Raw genomic sequence first — 23,017 nt, 5'->3', positions numbered from 1 at the left:
AACTCCAATTTACTTTTAAATGTTCTGCTAACAGTCCAATTTTAACATATTAGTCAGTGCTGGCATTTCAGCTAATGCTAGCATATACACTGTTACCATAGCAACTAATAGGAATGAGGAGTGTCGACTGATAATCTCATCCAGATATTTTGTAGCATTTATCTTGATAATAATAAAAGTGACATTTGTTAGTCTTTTTGCAATTAATTCATGCCTCTATACAGTTGGCGGTTTATAAACACTAATACTGCTTTAAAAATAAAACATTCATTTTCAAAAAAGCTACTTTAGTACACTAGTAAGAATAAATAGTGCAATTCTACCACAAAACAGCTCTCAAATGCATTTACTCATTTTTAAAATATATTTATAATAATAATATATTTAATATGATAGTTCTAATGGAACCAATGGTGGGAAAAAAATGTTTAAACAACAAAAGTTAGAATCTCAATCAGTTTCTGATCATTTTTGAGCGTTAGCAAACAAGCATCCAGTATGCCACTATCACCGGCATACTGGATGCTTGAAACTGAAACTGACAGCCTGACCTACTTTTTGATTAATTTGGTTAATGGTTATTCCTACATTTCCCACACTTTCTGCCATGGCGTCATCGGACGGGGACGCAGAACTAATTTGCAGTGTAGCTTTGGAAAAACAAAAATAAAAGAAGGTGGTGTTAAAGGCCATTAAACCAGACTAGGGATGAAGAGGAGGAATACACCTGTCAGTGCAAGGCAGATTGGCCATGACGCTGTGCGTACTCGCGACCGGCTGCTTGGAGCAGTGTGTCGCATTTGAAACAGTTTGATGTTGAGACTTTTTCTCGTCAAGCAGTTTATTGTGTGGCACTGCGTACGTTGTCGTAAAAATAGAGCTTTGCGCGGACATGTCTGGCGGAAGTACACTTTGAGTCAAGAATGCGCAACTATGTTTTGCCCTTTAATGTTCAACATTTCATTTCCTCAGGTTTAGACAACAAAGTAAAAGCTAACTTCACTTCGTTACCTTATCACCAGCAAAGTGTGGGAGGAACTTGTTCTTGGCTCTGCACGTGCACACCCGGCTGGATTGAGCATGAGAGGTAACTCCACAAGAGGGTTGCGTCCGTAACGGAATGAGTATCTGCCACACGCTTCCACTCCAGGGAGCTGGAGAGAAGTCGTGCCAGGATGAAGAATATAGTTTAGACATTTACCAACATGTTTAGCTCTTATAGAATCAAGAACCCAAATTTAGTTACAAACCGATTCAGTAATTCTGGTGACTGCGGGGACTGTGAGTCCAAACAGATCTTCTCCTTTCAGATATACAGGGAAGAGTCTCAGCGTGCCCGACTCTGCTCTTTTCTCAGCAACAGGACCAAGCACTTTATCCCAAACTCCTAATTTAAATGATACATAAACACAAGCTGCTTAGGAATTACACTCAGAAAAAAGACCATCAAATCACACTGTCTTTACCTTTAGGAGAGGTGTCTGTCAGGATCAAGTCTTGGTAGCCTTGTTCAATGACTCTGATCATAAACTCTGGAAGCCCGTCGTTGTTTTCAACTGAACAGACATAGCGGCAGCGGCGATTGCCATGGCGCATGCTCCAGTAGATGCGGCAAGCCTCGTAGCCAATGGGAAAGATGGTGGTAGGTGAATGGAAGGCAGACATCTGTAACGGGGTGAGTTGTCCTATTGCGTGCAACACCAGGCTTCCTACCCGAAATGTGTAACCCAACTCTGGTTGTTGCACAGCCGTGGCAATCTGTCGCACTTCGTCTCTTTGAACATAGACACGTCGGAACACAGCGAAGCAGCGCAGCTCATGCTCCAAGGCTTGCCCTGCTGTTCCCCGTGGCCTGTGGGCATGACAAAGCATGGTCTTGTCTTTAAAGAACGTGCACTGGGCTTGCAGAGCACAGGTGAAATGGTAGACATTGGTACAGCGCAGGCGGTGGCATCCGCTGGTGGCTCCAGTTTGCTGGCAGTAGGCACAGCGTATTGTCTGACCACGACGCAGCGCAAGCTCCACGTTGATGAGAGCACCAGCTTGCGTCTCATACACCTCAGTTGACCACAGTGCACAGTTTAGGTGAACCCATACGTCAAGGTCTAGATTTAGCAGCCTGGCTGGCCCATCAGTGATCCCATCTCCAAACTGGTGACAGAAACAGCACCGTCTCTTATCTTTGAGTAAAGATGGAGGGCGCAGGGATGCTCCTAGTTTCTTCAGAAGTTCATCAATCTTATCTTCCTCTGGGAGTTGTGAATTCATTCTTGGTGGCAAAACCACCTGAACAGTCCACTTTCTCCAGCGAAGTCCTTTCTGTCTCTTTCCCTGATGCCAGCCATCGTGGGACCTCGGCCGGGCCTTAAGCTTCACCGTCACTTTAAGAGCATCGGATTTGGTGTCAGTCTTGGGAGTTTCTCCGGCTGTAGGGAAGGGAATAGGAGGAGTGGATGGGGGAGACTGTTTGGGCTGGAGCTGGGCAAGGCAGTGAACATCCAGCGAGGACATGTTGTTACTGTACTGATGCTGAGTTTTGCAAAAGCTCTCGCTTTGCTCAGAGGCAGGGAGGAGGGACATAGACCCCTGAGAATATTAGACAAAATATAGTTAATGGTTTGTCATTTGGCCCATGTAGGTTTAAACTGCATGGGTTAGACCACTGCAAACCTTTGTTTCCATGTTGGGTCTGGACTGAGGTGATGATGAAGAACAGTAGAGAAGGAAACAGCTTTGACTACAGAAGACCAGGTTTTCGTTGGATCTTAAACGGCCTTCGTATTCCTAAAATAAAGAAATAAGACGTTTATACATGCTTGAAAGAAAGGATAATAAAAAAAAAAACACAATTTCAATCACCTTCAGAGATGTAGGACTGAAATTACATGCTTTACCCTGCCAAAAGATCTGATACTGATTTAAATCCAGTAGGCAGGATTTATAAAAAAAAAATCATGTTCGGTATTACTGCAGTGATGTTGGCCTTCAGCATGAAAGCAGCTAATCTTCACATGCGGTCAATAAACGTGGCCTTGTACCATCTCCATTCAACCGTAAAAAAAGGCTAATAAATCAATATGAAGCAGCTTCTTATTAAGGATTTTTTTCATGACCAAGAGCTGAGATCTCAATTAAGTGTCTGATTGCCAGCAGTATGCATTATTAACCCATTGCTGTGTTTTTAAAAGCAAGCATGACATGTGTATTAAACTTGTCATTAGGAAAGGGAGAAAAAAAATATTTTCTATATTTTCATTCCAACAAACAACCATCAGCACCAAACGTTAGTTACATACCACCACATAACACAAGTCTGATGGTTTATTTTTGATAGACGTTATCTATTTGGTAGACGATAGCTAGAGATGCTTTTTCGTGTGAGATGAGTACAAACATTTTCTGCCCAGTTTGTTTGGTACCTTCATGTGAGCAGGGAAATCTTTGATGGCTTTCTGCACTCCATTTCCCAGAACCACCACTTTACAGTGGCAGCACCAGTGGGGTTTACATCCAGGGCTGGCTGGAGTCTTATGTTCAGGTCCTCGAGCTAAAGCAGCACCTGAGGAAACAAATATATAGACTTTTTTAAAACGTATTCCGACATCAATATTAATCAGTAGGTGAGCTGGTATGTATATTTATTGATTCGTTCTGCATACATTACATACATTCATCATCTGTGTGAGTATTGAAACTTTAGGCTTTTAATAATGCATTTGAACAGCTCTGATTCTTAGGTTGCCATGATGGTAGAACAAACAGTTCTAATGGTTTCTTCAAACTAGAACTGGGTGCACAAGGTTGAACTTGTTGTGAATCATCTTTAATCCACGCAGAACCAAAAATGTACATACAAGTTTAAATATATGCATACACCTCTAATGTTTGAATAAATATACGTTAGTAAGTTACAGAGAAACAACAACTTTGAACAGGCTTCTGGCATGAATATTTGATCTCTCTATTTATGACAGTCGGTTAGAATAATAGAATAGAATAGAATAACTTTATTTTGTCCCCGTAGGAAAATTGTGCTCATTTAGACCAGCTGGCATTATGTTACGGACCCAGCTGTTTTTTTGGTTCTTTATTGTTTTGTCACGGCACCAGTGGCCTTTATTTGTTGTTATTTTTTTCCAAAGTTGGCAGACAGGAAGTGAGGTGGAGAGAGGGGGAAGACGTGCAGCACATGTCTCAGAGGTTGGGACTCGTACCTGGGACGGCTGTGCCTCCCTGGCTCAACCGTTACATGCCGTGCCTCCAGACGCAGCTTTCAGGCAGGTTTTCAATCGAGTTGGAGCCATTTTAGAAGCGTAATGTTAGCCTGCTAAATCCAACCCAACGGAAACAGCAGGCTATATCATGACAATAATGTTTGGTATAATTGTCATGTTAAAACTCTGAGCCCAATGGTTACCATTGGAAACCGAAACTGGTTAGGTTGTGAGGAAAGAAATGGACCAAACTCATATAGATGTCCTAATCAGACTGACAACTTGAAGAGGTTTTACACTGAAGACATATTCACACAGCTGCACCCACAAATGTGCACATATTCATACAGCCACATGCAGAATGGTAGGAAACTTCCCCAAGTGCACATCGACATTTAGTAGAGAGGAAGATGGAATCAAACTTTCTGACTGGAAACATGAATGCTCTTCTCACCGAGCCACAAACTGGAAGACGCTGGAATACCAAAGTCATAGTCCATAGTGAACATGGACTGAGATGTTGTGAACCAAAAGTGAGAAGTACATTGACCTTCGAGCTTGACAGACATTTGCAGCTGCATGCATAGACAAGCCAAATGCTGTCTGGAGAAATGTTTTATAATCAGAGGAGAAAAATATTGACCTATTCTGCTACATTGACAAGAACAACATTTGAAGGTGTCAAACCTAAGAACAATCAACCAACCTTCAAGCATCGTGCTGAAGGTCTGTTTTCCTACCGGCAGAACTAATGTACTGAACAAAGTATAATGATCAGTAGCTGGGTCATAACCGGGTTCTCCAACAGAACAATAATTACAAACACATAACAGAATGTGTTTTAGTATGGTCAAAGGAGGCCAACATAAAGCTTCTGGAATGGCCCCAACTTAAAACCTTCTAAAAATATATTGACAACAGTTTCTTGTACAGGCCTGATTTTTATGCAATTTAAATGAACTCTATCATTGTAATCCAGCCAACATTACACCAGGACCTTGCTGATTACTACAAAATATGAGAAGGTTTCTCTCCAAGGTGGTAAAAGCCCTATTATACTATTATACAGGGGTTGGACAATGAAACTGAAACACCTGGTTTTAGACCACAATAATTTATTAGTATGGTGTAAGACCTCCTTTTGCGGCCAATACAGCGTCAATTCGTCTTGGGAATGACATATACAAGTCCTGCACAGTGGTCAGAGGGATTTTAAGCCATTCTTCTTGCAGGATAGTGGCCAGGTCACTACGTGATACTGGTGGAGGAAAACGTTTCCTGACTCGCTCCTCCAAAACACCCCAAAGTGGCTCAATAATATTTAGATCTGGTGACTGTGCAGGCCATGGGAGATGTTCAACTTCACTTTCATGTTCATCAAACCAATCTTTCACCAGTCTTGCTGTGTGTATTGGTGCATTGTCATCCTGATACACAGCATTGCCTTCAAGATACAACGTTTGAACCATTGGATGCACATGATCCTCAAGAATGGTTCGGTAGTCCTTGGCAGTGACGTGCCCATCTAGCACAAGTATTGGGCCAAGGGAATGCCATGATATGGCAGCCCAAACCATCACTGATCCACCCCCATGCTTCACTCTGGGCATGCAACAGTCTGGGTGGTATGCTTCTTTGGGGCTTCTCCACACCGTAACTCTCCCGGATGTGGGGAAAACAGTAAAGGTGGACTCATCAGACAACAATACATGGTTCACATTGTCCACAGCCCAAGATTTGCGCTCCTTTCACCATTGAAACCGACGTTTGGCATTGGCATGAGTGACCAAAGGTTTGGCTATAGCAGCCTAGCCGTGTATATTGACCCTGTGGAGCTCCCGACGGACAGTTCTGGTGGAAACAGGAGAGTTGAGGTGCACATTTAATTCTGCCGTGATTTGGGCAACCGTGGTTTTATGTTTTTTGGATACAATCCGGGTTAGCACCCGATCCCTTTCAGACAGCTTCCTCTTGCGTCCACAGTTAATCCTGTTGGATGTGGTTTGTCCTTCTTGGTGGTATGCTGACATTACCCTGGATACCGTGGCTCTTGATACATCACAAAAACTTGCTGTCTTGGTCACAGATGCGCCAGCAAGACGTGCACCAACAATTTGTCCTCTTTTGAACTCTGGTATGTCACCCATAATGTTGTGTGCATTTCAATATTTTGAGCAAAACTGTGCTCTTACCCTGCTAATTGAACCTTCACACTCTGCTCTTACTGGTGCAATGTGCAATCAATGAAGACTGGCTACCAGGCTGGTCCAATTTAGCCATGAAACCTCCCACACTAAAATGACAGGTGTTTCAGTTTCATTGTCCAAACCCCTGTAAGTTGGGAAATGTATATATCTGAGCCTGTAGGTTCAGAATGAGTTAAACTTTGCTCATCCTACTATTGTTGTTTAAATTCATTAAACTGTTTGTCTTAATAATCATGCCATTTAAAAATGATTCAAATGCATCAAAAGAATAAAATTAAGTGAAAAGCAAGCCCATGATGAGTGTCTGGCTCTGTCTATCTTACCAATGAAAGACTTATTTAGGATGAACCTATCTGGGGAAAAAAAAACAAAAAAAACTGAAAACCCCTCCAGGGCAAGAAAGTAATTGGTACAAATTAACACGGTTGCAGATGCACTTCACTCAAACCGTATATAATTGAAATTTTTCCAACTTGTTTAACTGCTCTGTGTATAACAAGCCCCGCTTAGAAATGAACCAAATTGAATTATCTTTGAGTAGGAAAGAAAAATCTGCACACAGAGGAGCAACAGCTGCATTCTTCTACACTCATTATGTGGAGCTAAATCAGAGATGACATTTCAATTACAGCACTCCCAGCAACGCTCCTGCTTAATTTCCTTTTACTCCCTTACCTGGGCTGTTGGGATGGAAATGGAAAGGATGTGCCTGCTGCTGCATCATTCCCTGCGGTCCAGTGGGCCGCATCATCTGCCCTGGCCGGCCGTGGAGCATTGCGTGGTCTCCCTGTCCGTGGAAGAACATAGGAGGCCGCGGCTCCATGCCATGGGGACCCATCCTTGGACCCATAGATATAGAAGGCCTGTCAGGGGTGCTGCTGACCTCATAGCTGCTGGGGATCTTCACACACAGAAGGTCTGAAATGGCAGCTACTACACCGGTGATGTTCTAAGAGAGAGGGATGCACACATACAATCTAAAGTAAATCATTTTGTTTTTGTAAGAATCATAAAATTATGTTTTCTGTCTCTCAACTCCAAAACGCTGGGACTGTTTTATGAACTATGAGTTTGTAACCATCTCCTAAGAAGATAATGACTAGATCCGACAGGAAAGGTGTGGTAGTCTATTATATATTTTAGTGGAAGCAGACATAGAGTCAGCTTACCTCAGCTGCAGCTGGTCTCAGTGTGATAGCAACAGAAACCAGCCCTTGTTTGGAGTCATTAGACATGGGGCCAAAGGGGGAGCCGAAGTACATCGAAGTAGGTTCAGTCTTGATATCCTGCAGTTTGATCTCTGACCCTGAATAGTTTAGAAAAACAACAGAGCAGAAAATGAAACTGTGTTCAGATGAGCAACAATGGCATGAATTGGCCTTAAAGCTTCTGTGTTAAAACTACCTCATAAATTCTAATTAATTATGACTGATTGAATTATGTAGGAGGTTGTGGGTGTTCACCTTTCCCATCAGGGGCAGGCAGCATGGGGAGTACAGGAGACAAGCATGGAGACATTGGCTCCTCCTTCACCAGAGACAGGTCTGGGTAACGACTGATCTCCATGCCAACCATGCTCTCAGGAGATGAGGAGGGAACAAAGCTGTCAGGTGAATCCCTGTCTTTGCAAGGCTCCTGTCCTCTGTTACAGTCATCACCAAATAAGGTAACACAGTCAAAACCCACACAGCCAAAATGAATTATCAACATATAAATTATTGTCAATTATCCATTACCTGAGCTCCTCCTGGTTGTTATGAGGAGGGGTGGGAAGAGAAGCTGGAACATCCACAGTTTTGGCTCCTTGAGCGATGGCCCGGGCTAGCAGGTCTTCCTCAGCTCTAAATGGGACATGTAGCGGCTTCGGCACCAGGCCTTTAGAAACTAATTAACGGGAAAATAACTTCAATATATTATCAATACTTACTGAATTTCTTTGTTATTTTTCTAAAGTATTAGTATCATTTTTGGAGGAAAATACATATTCATTGCCTTGCAAAATATTTCAGGTGTTCCACTTGAACCTCTCCATATTTTGTTATGTTACAAACACAAAGTGCAATTAAATCTCATAAATCCAGCTGTTAAGTGAAGGCCACAGGGGTTTGTTAGAGGACATTAGTGAACCAACAGCATCATGAAGACCAAGGAGCATACCAGACAGATGCGGGTGTAGAAAAAAAAAAAACTATATCAAGCTCAAACCACCTTACTGAGAACTACTCAAGCTGTCATCCAAAAATACATAAGAGTATGGCACACCTAGTAACTTACCAAGACAACACCATCCACTGCCAAACAGGCAGGACAAAGAGAGAATTAATCAAAGAAGCAGCCAAGAGGCCCATGATTACTCTGGAGAAGCTGTAGAGATCCACAGCTCTGATTGGAGAAACTGCTGACAGGACAACCATTAGTTGTGTACTCTACTAATCTGGTCTTTTTTGAAGGTCATCGATGAAAGAAAGGCAGGATGACTCCTATTTTTTAGTTTGCCAAAGCTATTTAGGCAAACACCACGAACATGTGTAAAAAGGTGCTCATATCAGATGAGACCAAATCTGAGGTTCTTTGGCTGACATGGAAACCGTCATGAGTGGTGCAAACCTAACACTGTACATAAACTTGTATAAAATAAATCCACTATGAAACACAGTGATGCATCAGGCTAGAAGGCCACTATTTGCTTTGATTATTGCTTTGCATGAGCTTTATGTGGGGGTCACCTGAAATGGTTTTCCAACAATCTTCAAGGAATTCCCAGAGGTAGGAGTAAAAATAATGACAAACCAATGAATGAGAAGGTGTGTCTAAACTTTTGACTGGTAGTGTATACAAACTGCGATGTAGTCTTCAGAAAGGCGGTTACATCCTGCTAAATGCTTACCCATGGCAGCAGCTTTGCTGGCCAGCTCTTCAGTTGTGGCAAAGCCGTTGATCATTTTCTGTCGATTCACGGGTGGTGGGGTTGGAGGGAGAGATGCCGGTGGTGTTGGTGGATTGCTCAAGTTATTCTGCTGTAGATTCAGAACCGATCAGCACACATTATAATGCACTAAACACAGGCTCTTGTAATTAAACATTTTACTTGAGTAACAAATGAATATCTCACCTTATAGACCAACTGGGAATAATAATCTGAGACTCCATCCAGTGAGGCACTACCAAAGGTACCAGACAAAAGGTTTTCTCCGTTCAGCTGGCCGCTGCCGTAGGGAGCAAAATGGGCAAATTTCACTCCAATCAATGGCTCCATGAGGGGTAGCAGGGAAAGCTGCTGCATGAGGACAGAGAAACAGAACAATTGTGAGGCTAAGGCTAAGGATAGGAATGGTATATTTAGTCAGAGAAAAGTACATCACAGGAATGTGGGAGTAAAATACCAATGCTTCACTAAGATAACAACCCTCATGTAGCTAGTCAGAAAAAAGACATGAGTAAAATTAGCATCTTTCCCCACTCAACTTTCCATTGCTATGCTCAATAACAACAGTCTGAACAGCCGGCTGCTTTAGCAATGACCTTTTGTTTACACTCCTTGTTTAGGATGTCAGTGACACTCTGCTGGACAAAGGTCAAGTCAGCATTCATCCCTGTGATTCTTTAGGCTATGACATGGTTGTAACATCTCAGTATAAAACAATCATTTTTTTGGTCTTATGTTATAATAAAATGTCTTTATAGTTGTGCGCCATAATCATCAAAATGAGCAGAAATTCTGGCTAAAGCAGAGTCAATTAAATGTCTACAAGTTTTACTTTTTAAATTCCAACACTGAAAGCAATTCACCTGTCAATGATTTTCTGATACTACTTTAACACCTACGCCTATTGTGCATTTATATTCTTTTTCTTACATTTTCAGCTGTTGCAGAAGCAGCTGTAAAGGAGAAAAAACAGCAAAACAATCTTACTTGTTTGATTTGAGTCATAACGGTGTCAGGACCCGAATGCATCAGCTGCCGGTCATCTCCTTCCTTCTTTCTCTTCTTGTAGCGAGAGGCAGGTTTCTCCCCTCCCTTTGGTGGCCTCTTGTTCCTCCCTTTCTTCTTGTCTTGTTCAGGCAGCAGAGAGCCAGGAAACTCAGAGGTTCCATCAGAGTAGGCCTGAAGGCAAAAAACAGAACTTGTTACATTAAAAGTAGTGGTAAAATCTAAAACTGATCTAAAAAATGAGCTTCTAAGTTAGAATTCCTTTGCCTGTCTATGCCTTACTGTGTTGATAAGCTTATTAGTGCTCTATAACTGTATTATAAACACAAATACTGACCCCGTTGCTGTCTATGGAGCTTTGCCTCAGCAGCGCTTTGTAGTCCGTGGGATCTTCCTCCTCAGAGCGCAGGCCATCTTCTGACCTCTGCTGTGACAGTCCAGGTGGAGTTGTGCTCTTGTTCTTCAGCAGGTGTTTCAGCAGTTCATTGCCAGCCTCTCCCTTGTTGGGACTTTGTCCGGCAGGAAATGGAGACATGTTCCCTTTGTTCCGTTCTTCCTTCACAGAGTTCATCTCTGAGCTGATGGGCCCTTCATTTGGCCCGTGGCATTCTGTGGCATCAGTCTGCTCCAGCTTTATGTTGCTAAGGATTCTCTCATGCTCCTGGGCCTGGGTCCTTGATGTGTCTGATGCAGGTTGTCCAGACTGCCCACCAGAAAGTTGCCTCTCAAGCTCTGAATGACTGGGCGTGGATGATCCCAGTAAGGGAGACCTTGACAGGTCCTGATCCCCAAAGAGATGGGTGTTTCTGGTAGGTGTCGAGGAGGTGTCAGAGACGCATGGCGTTAGAGGGGCTGTGAGGTCTGAATGTGGAGTTGAAGGTGTCTTGACTGAATCTGCGTCGTCATCTTTCTTCTTTTTGCGGCTTCTTTTCTTTTTTCCTTTCTCATCTGGAATGATGTTGGAATACAGCTGTATAAGAGACTGACCCGAGCCTGGAAAGTTGGATGGTAGAGGTGTGGAAGAATCGCCCCCAAATGGAGGACCATCCCCTGGTATCTGAGGCATCATTCCTGGTCCACTGAACTGACGAGGCCGTGGCTGAGCATGTGGAAAGTTAGGTCCTTGTACGGCGACACTGTCTGGCCCTAAACCTGGCCCCAGATCAGGTGGCATCATCCCATTACCCATCATGGGTCTCCTGTCACCCTGAATGAACGTTCCAGGCGGTGAGCCCATGCCGCGCTGCATGGCCTGCTGCTGGGGGAACATTGGCCCAAGTTGCTGTGGTTGCTGTAGAGGGGCCCTCTGAGGTTGCATGAAGTCTTGTGGTAGTTCGGAATTAAAAAACGGCATCTGAGCGAGAGGCGCAATGCCCACATCTGGTGCAATCATGCCTTGCTGCTCCATTTCCATACGATGTTTCAGAGCTCTCTGACGCTCTACTTCTTGCATGAGCTGCACTCGCTGCCTTTCTTGCTGCTCCCTAAGCCTCTCCCGCCTCTCGCGCTCCTGGAAACCTTCACTAAAGGGGTTGTTGTCATCAAACTTTACACCACCTGCCTGCATGGGTTTAACTGCGCCTGGCGGGGCAGGTGGTGCTTGGGGGTCAACAGGCATCTGTGAATGCTGAGAGATGTTACCCACTGGCATTTGAAGGGGCTGAGCTGAACCCGCAGCAGGAACCTGAGGGGGCATCATAGGAGGCATTCCTGGTCCACCCATTGGCATAGAAGCAACAGGATGCCAGCCAGGTGGAGGGTTGGGCATACGTGGAGGTGCATTTGGTTGGCCAGGGTGAAGCGGTATCTGTATCATTGGGTTCATGGGAGGCTGCACCATTGGTGGACCACCTGGAACCATGCCATGATTGCCCATTGTTGGGTGAGCAGCAGGCATGATGGGTGTCATGTTGTTCTGCTGCTGTTTCACTCTGTATTCCTCAATAAGTTCAGCATGCTCTTTTTGCTGCTTGCGAATCTGATGAGAGATAACAATGGTTGTATCAAAATGACCAAGGATTCAGGTTTCCTACACATTTCTTTTAAAAAAAATACCACACTTTTCCCAAACTCTAATATTTTGATAACTGTCAATTATTAAGAACAAATCTATAAACATTTAAGAATATTTTAAGTATAAATATACTATAAAGTATAATAGTATAATATACATTAAGTAGAAATGAAGACGTTTACATGTTTTACAGAGGCCAGGCTTTAAATATTGAATGAACAGATTAAACCTGCAGAAACCACAGACTGTAAGAAAGGACGGATGAACGATGAATAGAAAGATAAAGAGGTGGACAGACCAACGACTGGAGGGGCAGAAAAGAATGGACATGTGGACAGATGGAATAAGAAGACCACGGACAGAGCAAATAAAATATGGATGCAGAATGCAGACTGTGGAAGAACCACAGTGCTGGTATTATTGGACATGATATATTACTGGGGCGACTGGAGAACTGGGTCGGGCTTTCTGGTACAGCACTTGGCTGGTTTGAGTCTTACTTGAAGGACATTTGAGGGACATTTTTGCGTCAACAGGTAACTTTGCATAGTTGACAAAAATCACGTGCTGGGTTCCCCAAGTTTCCATCCTGGAAACTCCACTGTTCTGTTTCTGTTAGTTTATAAATCTGAACATCTTAGTACCAAAGGTCCTCTGGTTTAAGTCTACTCTGCATTCGCAGGACCAAACACCCAGAAAACTGCAAAAATGCTGAAACCCTGAGTTCTTTTAAATCAATGTTAAAAAATCATTGCCTTTGACTGCTCTATTTAAACTATTACCTAAAATATCATTCGTTTCAGTCCGTAGTCCACCTTTCCTTTATTAAGACACTGCAATGTACTTTTCTATGTATTTTTTTTTGTTTTTATCCTGTAAAGCACATTAAATTGTCTTGTTGCAATACAAATAATAAATAAATAAAAGTATTGGATTAATGGACAGTTGGACTGAATGGATGAGTGAACAGATGAGAAGACAGTTGGGCAGATAAAAGGATGGAGGCATGGATGAATAGGCAATAAATATCTGGACAGATTGATAGACGGGTAAATTGTTTGATAGAAGGATGGGTTAACTGGAAGGAAGCATGGAGGAACTGATGGATGAATGGCTGGATGGATGTAAAGTCAAATGGACCAGGACAGATAGATGAACAGACAGATTGATGGATAGATGAATGTATGTCAAACTAAAATAAAAGACAAAAAAAGTGGTTGGAACAGAGACTCAGGAGCTGGGAAAGTAGAAGAAGATGATTGATGGTAACTGATTGCTGTAACCTCTAAACTCATCAATGTACATCTGGAAAACAAATTCAATACTTTCAATACTTTCTGATATTTAAAGATTGTGCAGAAATTATGGAGATTAACAATGCATGTTATTCATGCTTTAAATTGTTACTGTTGCATAAGAGTATTTTAGGAATCCTTACACTTTTAAACCACTGACATTTCCAGCAGACATACTGTGTGTTTTTGTGTTTTGAATTATTCTGCGTGGATAGTTTATGGGTTTGACAGGAAAGGCCATAGCTATAATAGATAAATACTATTTTAACTCACAATCCTTCCTTTAACAATTAAATGTTTGGTTAAGGATAAAGATACTTATACTTAGGGTTGCCGGCATGCAAAGGTGACACAGACGTCACTGGTGGAGCTCAACAAGCCTTGCATTTACCTGCTCCAGTTGCTTCTGTACTACACCCTGCTGCTCTGTGACATGTTTGAGCTGCTCAGCATCCTCCTCTGGGAACTCTCTGCCTGCTTTCTTAGCAGTTCTCTGCTTGGCAGACAGGGCTTTCTTAGACTTTCTGTGAGCTCCAATCTTTTCTTCTAGAAACTTTTGCTGCATTTGAAGTAGTTGCTGAGTCTCCTGAAGCCACTCCTCATACTGAGCCCTCTGAGGATTGTCTGAGGGAAGAAAGATGGCTGTTTTCTTAGCAAACATGACAGCATTAAAAACAAGAATCTTTAAATGCAAAGATCTTCAGAAAAAAAAAATCATACTTCACGAAAGGAAAAAGTCTTTGGAAAACTTACTGACAAATCCTGGTCCAAAGTTTGGAGGATTTGGCCTTGGTACTTGTGTCAATTTGCCATCCTGAGACAAATATTGACAAAAATATTATTAAACTCATAACTCAAATATTTGACATCATCTTCAAAAGGTTGTTAATTACCGGTCCAACAACTTGTGGAGGGACTGGTGTGCTTTCAGGACAAGGTGCTGGAGGACTGGGAGGAAATCTGTGAAACAATAACAATACCATGAAATGTTCTCATTTATTTTGATGGAGAATGTAGTGTTATTGAGCAGCTAGTACTCATCATTTAATGTATATCTCACAAGTATTATATTTTATTCACAAGTGTGAAGTACATAAGGAGTACAGATGCATCTCAAATTAGGGCATCATTGAAAATCATCGTAAATAATAGTAAAAATTGTATTACATGGACTAGATTACACAGAGAATTTATTTCTGCTAATTTATATGTTTATGGTTCACAATGAATTAACACCCAGAATTTTTTTTCATAGATAATTTGAGTATTACAATAGACTAAAAAAAGAGGTCTTTTAATAAAGAAATGTTATGGCCGACACAATTATAGGGTAGACTGCTGACCAGACAGCTGTCCAGGTCTTGAACAGCTGTCTCAAGGCTGTTCAGGGCGCTTCATCTAAGCCAGTGGTGTCCAAAGTCAGTCCTCAAGTGCTGGTATGCTACATGTTTTAGTTCTTTCCCTGGTCCAACACTTAAATCAAATGATGGTTCATTAGTAGGACACAACTTTGTGACACTCTGGGAAGGTAGTTGGGTCATTTGAATGAGCTGTGCCGGAGAAGAGACACACTAAAACTGGTAAGAAACCGGCCTTTGAGGACTGGCGCTGGACATCCATGATCTGGGCACATAAATAGAGAGTAAACTGAGAGGAAAAACTGTGGTGGAAAAAGGTGCACAATCAGAAGGTATAGCTAGATCCTTCACGGGAGTTTGGGAAATACAGAAAATATGTATTGCATCTGGAGTCAGTGCTTCAAGAGCCATGTTTCATAAAATACACGGGTTTAAATGTTTGAACTGAATTACAGAAATGAAATGACTCTTTAAAGACATTGTAATTTATTGAGAATCATCTGTAATTGTTTTGATTTCAGTATGAATATTACTGCTGGGTAAAAATGGCAGTTGTTACCTGTTCATCACCATTGGAGCCATCCCCATGTTGTTCTGAACCATGACTTTATTAATACCTTTTAAGGCAACCATCTTGGCTTTCATAATGGGGTCAGTGATTGCATCAAAATCTGTCAAATACAAACAATGCACAGTCAGATATATTCACTTTGCATTGTGTCTAATATAGAATTGTTACAGAAGGGCTGGCCCAGAGACCATACCAATGTTGGGGAAGAAGGTGTCACTGGAACGCTGTCGAATCATGGCTTGCATCTGACGCTGCTGCTGTTGCTCTTGTCTTTCCTGGTCAAGGAGGTCCTGCAACAGGAGTGGCTGCTCCTCCAGCAGAAGAGGACGCTGTAGCTGGCTATGCGGACCCAACGCAGCCTGCTGGGCCTGGCTTAGACCAGTCTGGTCTACTCCCGCAGTAAGTCCATCCTGTTGGTCTGCTCCAAAGCCAGAAGCAGATAGTTTTCCTGCAGTGGTCGTGTCAGCTATTGTTTGACTTACTGCAGGTACGAAGGTATGCTGATTATCATTGACTGGGTTCTGCTGGGCCATGAGGTTACCGCCCTGACTGACGGACTCAATGATTGGATTTAATGACTGCTCCTCAGGCTGCTGTTTAATGAGTAAACTAGAAAGGACTGGGGTGGAGTCAGAGAGCACTCCCTGCTGGTTTGAGGGGTTTTCAGGTTGTTGCTGGTCTACCACTTCAGGTGGCCCCTGACAGTCTTTGACCTCCGTTTTAATTTCCTGGTCTGGCGCCAAGGACTCAGAGCTGTAATTCCCAGGGACATCCGGCTTGGGTTCAGATGTGGACTGCTCCCCTGAAGACTCTGACTTTGACAGAGCAGATGCTGAGCTAGATGAAGGCTCGGTTTCAGGGCTTGCACTTTTAGAAATGTCTGTTGCTTCAGCATGATCATCCATGGGATCACTGAGATCCAGTTCTTCACTGAACATGTCTTTCTTGATATCATCCAGGTCAGGGTCTGTGTATGCAATTATGTCAAATTTGCCAGATGTTAGAAAGTCATCAAGATGTAGGTCATTAGTCTCCAGATCCAGGTCTTTGCCATCCTCTGAATCCAAATTTAGATTTTCTAAGTCAGCATCAACCAGATCTTTCACCTCCACATCCTCTAGATCTTTGACCGCAGAGTCTTCGGCATCTAGTTTCTCCTCCACAGCTTCACTGTTAGTGACTGCCTCAGGCTGCCCAGCAGGGGGTGCAGAGAGGATGATGGATGATGTCATGTTCTGGGTCTCATTCGAAGCGGGTTGGCTCATTGATCTCATTAGAGGAGCTTGTTTGATGGGACTTATTCCTGGCATCTGGGTTTGCTGATGAAGATTGTCCAAACTGGCAGACAGGTGTAAGTGGCCAGTCTGACTGGAAAGAGGGTCCACCATTTTAGGCCCCTGATTCAAAGAGAACCTGGAGTCAGGTGGTCCAGGAAAGCTCGGCAGCCTTGGACCCTGCAGGCTAGGATCAATGTTGCCTCCCTGCATGACGCCAGGTGGAAATGGCATGCGCGGCCTGTTTTCTGATGCTCTGTGCCGCAGCTCAATGAAATGCTGACCCATTATGTTGTGTTGCTGCACAGGCATACTGCGTGGTGGGCAGTGATGAGGCATACCCATGGGGTTTATTCCCATGCCTTTTGCCATCTCAGCAGGCATGGACATTCTCATCTGTGGAGGGACATCCTGCATTGGGTGCTCCCCTCTGAGGAAGAGCTCTTGAGGGCCATGAGGTCCTAAAGCTCCAGGTGGAAATCCAAACCTAAAAAGGTTTAAACAAAGACAATTGTAAGCTCTGCATTATATGCTGAATTAGAAAAAAAAACTAAGCAAACTAATTTACTAAAAAATAGTAAACCTTGGTCCCTGATGTCTCAAATTAGGATCTCCAGGATGTGGTGCCCGCTGGATTTGCCCATCATTAGGAAAACAGACTCGCTGATCCCCTGGAAAATTTCCAGGAAACCTCATCGGCCCTTTCATGGGTCCCTGTCCAGGATAGGGTGGAGGAGGCCGGTTGAACATTTCACCTTGTTGACCAGGAACCTCGTGGGGCCAGGGTTGTGGCATTCCTTGGGTTAAGTTGCCGGTAGGATCCTGAGGGCCCCTATCCTGCCTGTTGGCAGTCCTCTGTTGTTGTTGCTTGAGGAGCAGCTCTCTAATTCTTTGTCGCTACAGAACAAATAAATATAAAAGGGCATATTAAGACATCTAATGTACAAAGGATTTGCTTAATGCTTAATTCTTGGCATTCACGATACAGTACTATGACTGCATATTGTGCATATTTTCTCCATTAAAATGCCCTATTGCTAAGGTCAAGGAGAATAGCCAAGTATGCATGTAAAGGACAAAACTTGCATTCAGAAAAGAAAAATAAGAAAAAAAGAACGACTTTTAATAGATAATTTTTTTGCAAGGAATTATAAAAAGCCGTAAAGTAAATTCATTCGTTATTACAGTAGCATAATCTCACACTGAATATTTTTGAGGAAAATACAATATTTAATCAGTGCAGAAACAAAATACATTACAGACAATTGTTGGTACCCCAAATGCGTGCTTTAAAATTATATATATATATTTATTTATTTTTTATCAGAAGAAGGCATTTCCTGTTCTACCATAACAAATATAAAAATATGGAGCTTGCTACACTCTACTGAGATTCACCTTTAAAGAAGAGCCCAAGATGGAGCTTTTCTGCAACATACACTCTAGCTAAGTTAGGCGTGAAACAGAAGAGGAACTACAGAAGCATCTCATGCCCACTGTTAAGTATGGTGGAAGTTCAGTGATCCTGTGGGCCTTTTTCTCTTCCAAAAGCCCAGGAAACGTTTTAGAATTCATGGCAAAAATTATGGTGCTCTGTGTCAGAAAATCTGAAAATGAGTTACTAGGTCTTTAAATAGAACACAGGCCCAAAACATATGGCCAAAACAACACCAAAATGATTGAGCAGACACCCAACAAACCTTCTTAGAGTCAAAGATTTTTCTTTGCATTCCCCTACTTGTGAAATGTTACAGAAGAAAAACTACAGTCTTTTTACCAAAAGGTGGTTGTACAAAGTAGTAAGAGCATAAGTAACAACTAGTAAAAACTATTATTAATCATTGAACTTTCCTTCTACAGAATAGAGGGATTGAACATTTTTTCCTAAATTTTTCAATATGAGATTATGCAACCGCAATGAAACATTTTATATTAATGCTGTACATGTTTACCAAATAAGCTGCAATCCATAATAAACCACAACAATCTTAATGCAACTATTTATTATTAAATTGACTCGGCTGCATGGTCAAAAAAATAATCAAAAACAACCACCACCCCATGATACATTTTATGCCTCGTAACAGAAACGAAAGTCCAAAAGGTCCCATAAAACTATGAGTAAAGTCAACTTTCAGGATTTGCATGTTCTCAACTCTGACAAGCATATGAACAGTCAGGACAATTTACAACTATAAGTTAAACATTTTAAAAACACAAACAAACATTCTGTGTAAATATAAATACACAGAAATTAAACAAGTGGAGTTTAAGAGATAAAATATGTGCCTTTAACCTAAGAGGGCTGTCAGATTTTACAGTGTGGTCACTGTTGTAGAGTCATCTGATCAATCCTAACGATAAATTAGATAACTCTACACCAGTAAGAGCTTGTGTTCTGTATGTGTGATACAGGAAAAAATTACTTTTCTGCAGGGTTTCAGCTTTGGGGTACCTGTTTTAGTCTCTCCTCCGTCTCAGCAAGAGCAACACCTTGTGCTTCAGCAGATGAAAGAGGCAATTGTAAGTTGTTTGACATTTGTGTGGGATCTTGAGGGCCTGCTCCGTTGTTCCCCATAGTTGTCTGCTCTTTTATTTCCATTTTCACTGTTGCCAGCGGACAAGGCGCCATCGGTGCTTGGTCAAATAGATCATGACCAGGAGTTTGACTGGGTCTTGTAGAAGGTGATTGGCTAAATCGCTCTTCTGAAACTCCGAGGTGTTTTGGTGCGAGTGAGTCTGGATGAGGGAACTGCTCTTGAGGCCTGGTTTGAGGTGGCGAGAAGGGGTCTTGACCTACTCCTGGTCCTTGCCTTACCATAGGTCTGTTATGCACATCAGAAACAGGTCTAGGGGTCCCTGGAGGTTGGGCATACGGGTCATTAACCATTGTTCTATGTGTTCCTGGGTGTGAAAACATGTCATTACTCCCCGTCCTAGACGGCCCAGGTGTACTAGCAAATGGTTCTATTGGGCCCCTCTGGCTACCTGGCGACTTAGAGAATCTTTCTCCCACAGAGGGTCGTGGAGTACCTGGTGTATGACCAAAGGGATCCATTGAGTGGGAAGGGGACATCCGTTGTCCAAGGTGGGACTTATGAGCGAACTGGTTCATCCCACCAGGGCGAGGAGTAGAAGGAGCTTGTGAGTAAGGGTCTGAAGATGGACTAGGTGAGTTAGATGACTGACCATAGTTGTCATGTGGACGTGGGGTGCCTGGTGGTCGAGCATAGGGTTCAAAAAATGGTCGGGGTTGAATGTTGTGTTCATTCATGGATCGCTGGTTTCCTGCAGGCTGGGAAAAAGGATCGGGACCTGGTTTGTTGGGACCAGGGGGCTGGGTAAAGGGGTCGTACGTAAAACGATCTGGCCTTGGAGTGGATGGTGCATGCGCATAAGGATTTCTAGACATTTGAGGAACTGGTCCTGACTGAGAAAATGCGTGCCCCTGGGGGTGATGCTGACCCATTCTAGGTGGACTGGTGAAACTGTCAGTTGCTGATGGTCTCGGTGTGTGTGGAGGATGTGCATAGGGGTCATTTGGCGAATTTTGGGAGAATCTATCAGTGGGATGTTGTCCTGGCCGGTTGAAGGCATCCTGAGCCTGAGGAGGGGGCATTGGTGTTTTAAACAGAGGAACAGAACCAGACTCATTACTTCCAGGTATGGGTGCTATTAGAGGCCTCGAGTAAGGGTCAGACAAAATCATCCTGTTCTGGGCAATGCGCTGATAGGCATCATTTCTAATCATGGGCCTTGAGTATGGGTCTCTGCTAGGAGAACCCATAGGGGATCTTCCTTGAGCTGCTTGACTGCCCCTGGGTGGTCCTATGGGCTTAAGGAAAGGATCCATTTCTCCTGTTGGTCTTGGTGTGTCAGGAGGTTTAGCATAAGGATCGTTGCACACGGATGTGGGAGAACCAAATGATTCATGTGCTGGAGAGGGTCTTCCTCGGTCTTGTGGCTCCGTTAAGGAGTTGGGCGATTTACCTGACTCCACAGACATTCTACGACATGTATTTGGTCCAAGAGGCGGTGGTCTTGGGGTCCCAACCATTTTGGCATATGGGTCCCATGGAGAAGATGGTCCAGAGCCAGAGGAACCTGGTGAGAACACTTGCGGAGATTGAGGCTGGGACGATGGACCAGATGGAGGGGGAGGGGGTGGTCGTACAAAGACATCCTCTGAAGGGCAAGATGTTGGAGTTGCTTGTAGCTGCGGCCGTGCAAAGATTTCTTTTGAGTTTGACTGCTGCATCGGGGAGGAGCTGCCATTACTGGGCTGAGAGGCTGGACTCTGGTTACCACTGTTGGTACCATCTCCCTCTGACTGACTGGTTGTCTGCTGTTGATGCTGCTGTTGCTGTAGTTGCTCGTTTTTAACTTGCTCCAATTTCTGAGTGGCTTCAATTTTGGCCTGTTGTTTGCTTTTCTGCCTCATTTGCTGTCAAGACAGAACACACAAAGACAGAGAGAGGAAGAGATTAGATGTCAACAAAGATGCAGAATTTATTCTCATGCCAAGAATGAACTGGACCTACTAACCACCAATGTCATCACGGTTAATGCGAAGGATAGTGCAGTTGTTTAGGAAGCGTTAATAAACGACCACTTCTTAGCTGTCTTTATATAAAGTGGACCTGGCGCTGCATTCTCTGACTTCATTGCATACACTCTTACCTGTCTAAACTTCCACTCTTGTTCATGCTCTGACTCTTTTGGTTTCAAAGGGTCTTTAAAGAGGAGATCTGTGTCTAGTGGTATGTTGGGATCAAACACCTCAGGGGGATGTTGCTGTGGAAGTTGCCTCTTCACCGTCTCATTCGACATCTGGACTTTGTTGATGCGCAGGGCTGCTCGGTTATCTCTTGCCTTTTGCTAAACAGCAAAATCAATCACAAGGACAAATACAGAAGTCATAAGTATTTCAGAACTATGAGTCTGTAACAAAACAATTCTCTGTAGAGGAAGAGTATAAGTGGTATCTCAATTAAAGCACGATGGATATGCTTCAGTTACAAAGATGTTTCCAGGGTCATACTGAAGTAATTTTAGTGTGTTTAAATTAGCAGTCAGTCTTTTTGAACACTTCACTATGCGGATATGCATTTCTGCAATCAGATGGGTGCTTCATGCAAAAGTTACACATGCCGTTACATATGAGCGTTCCAGGTCTACTCATATCTGCCTACTTTCATTATGCACCAAGAACCTGACCACTGCACATCAGTTAATTTATCTGGGTGGTCCTAACTTTGTTGACTAATTGATATAATCACAAAAATGCTTTACATCTCAAATTCAATTGTATAGTATTTTTCTTCAGTTTTCATATAAACACCACATTACCAGTGATTCTGATTGCCCTCATCAGCTGGCTTTAATAAAACAGGAAGGATTATGACCCTTGATTAAACAACAGAACTAAGTGACATCCTTCTGGCAGACAGGATTTATTAGACTTGTGTATCACATCCTCTTCTGGTAAACCAGACCAAGGGATTTAACAGCCATATTCTGATCCATAGATATCCTGGACTGGTTCATGGAAGTCAAAAGAATAAAACGCTCATGAAGTGTGAATTTCTGACACAGATCTTAACACCCTACTTTTATTGGGCAAAAACGCTTTTATTTTAAAGCCGAGTGGTGCAGTTTCTCTGTTCGGGTAGCTACATTAAAACCCTAGTGAATGCACCCCTGGTTCAACACACCTGGCTCAGACTAAAAGTTCACTAGCAAACCTCTGCAGAATCTGATGAATTCAGCCATTTACACCGGCTGTGTTAGAGCATGGATACATCTAAAGCATACAGGACACTGGCTCTTGAGGACTGGAGCTGAACACCCTTGGACTATGTGTAAGATTTTACAAATTTACTTTAAATCCTGAGTAGTAGGTACGAAACGCATTCAAGGCCGGTACAAACACACAGTCGCTATGGGATGTTTATGGCGGTTTCTCAACCCAAACTTCAATAGTCTGTAACAACTAAGGTAATAGCACTATATAAAGTGCAATCTTAAAACAAACTGCAGGATTATGTTAAACAATCAGGTTAAACTATTGAAAATGTTTTTATTTTATTTTTGCTGAAGTGGTTTTACTGTCTTCCCATAAAGTAAGCAGTCTAAAAGGTTTATGAGGCTTGA

General features: G+C 42.9%; 1 protein-coding gene across 1 annotated transcript in view; it reads right to left on the bottom strand.

The window, feature by feature from the left end:
* kmt2cb (lysine (K)-specific methyltransferase 2Cb) overlaps positions 1-23,017 on the bottom strand; it is a 98,488-nt gene that overhangs the window by 14,728 nt on the left and 60,743 nt on the right. Inside the window, exons 36-56 of the mRNA XM_047367750.1 lie at positions 21,545-21,742; positions 19,320-21,308; positions 17,448-17,761; positions 15,784-17,351; positions 15,579-15,690; positions 14,555-14,621; positions 14,415-14,475; positions 14,053-14,285; positions 10,690-12,330; positions 10,335-10,526; positions 9,534-9,698; positions 9,309-9,438; positions 8,158-8,305; positions 7,885-8,063; positions 7,591-7,727; positions 7,097-7,370; positions 3,420-3,559; positions 2,671-2,784; positions 1,467-2,586; positions 1,251-1,387; positions 1,012-1,154 (exon numbers count right to left, since the gene is read on the bottom strand). Of these exons, the coding sequence (XP_047223706.1) occupies positions 1,012-1,154; positions 1,251-1,387; positions 1,467-2,586; positions 2,671-2,784; positions 3,420-3,559; positions 7,097-7,370; positions 7,591-7,727; positions 7,885-8,063; positions 8,158-8,305; positions 9,309-9,438; positions 9,534-9,698; positions 10,335-10,526; positions 10,690-12,330; positions 14,053-14,285; positions 14,415-14,475; positions 14,555-14,621; positions 15,579-15,690; positions 15,784-17,351; positions 17,448-17,761; positions 19,320-21,308; positions 21,545-21,742 (9,062 nt within the window). The remainder of the gene's footprint in view (positions 1-1,011; positions 1,155-1,250; positions 1,388-1,466; positions 2,587-2,670; positions 2,785-3,419; positions 3,560-7,096; positions 7,371-7,590; positions 7,728-7,884; positions 8,064-8,157; positions 8,306-9,308; positions 9,439-9,533; positions 9,699-10,334; positions 10,527-10,689; positions 12,331-14,052; positions 14,286-14,414; positions 14,476-14,554; positions 14,622-15,578; positions 15,691-15,783; positions 17,352-17,447; positions 17,762-19,319; positions 21,309-21,544; positions 21,743-23,017) is intronic.

The sequence above is a fragment of the Girardinichthys multiradiatus genome, chromosome 6, assembly GCF_021462225.1.
Source record: "Girardinichthys multiradiatus isolate DD_20200921_A chromosome 6, DD_fGirMul_XY1, whole genome shotgun sequence".
NCBI lineage: Eukaryota > Metazoa > Chordata > Actinopteri > Cyprinodontiformes > Goodeidae > Girardinichthys > Girardinichthys multiradiatus.
Note: the sequence above shows the minus strand (reverse complement) of the source record. Positions and strands in the feature narration are given on the sequence as shown.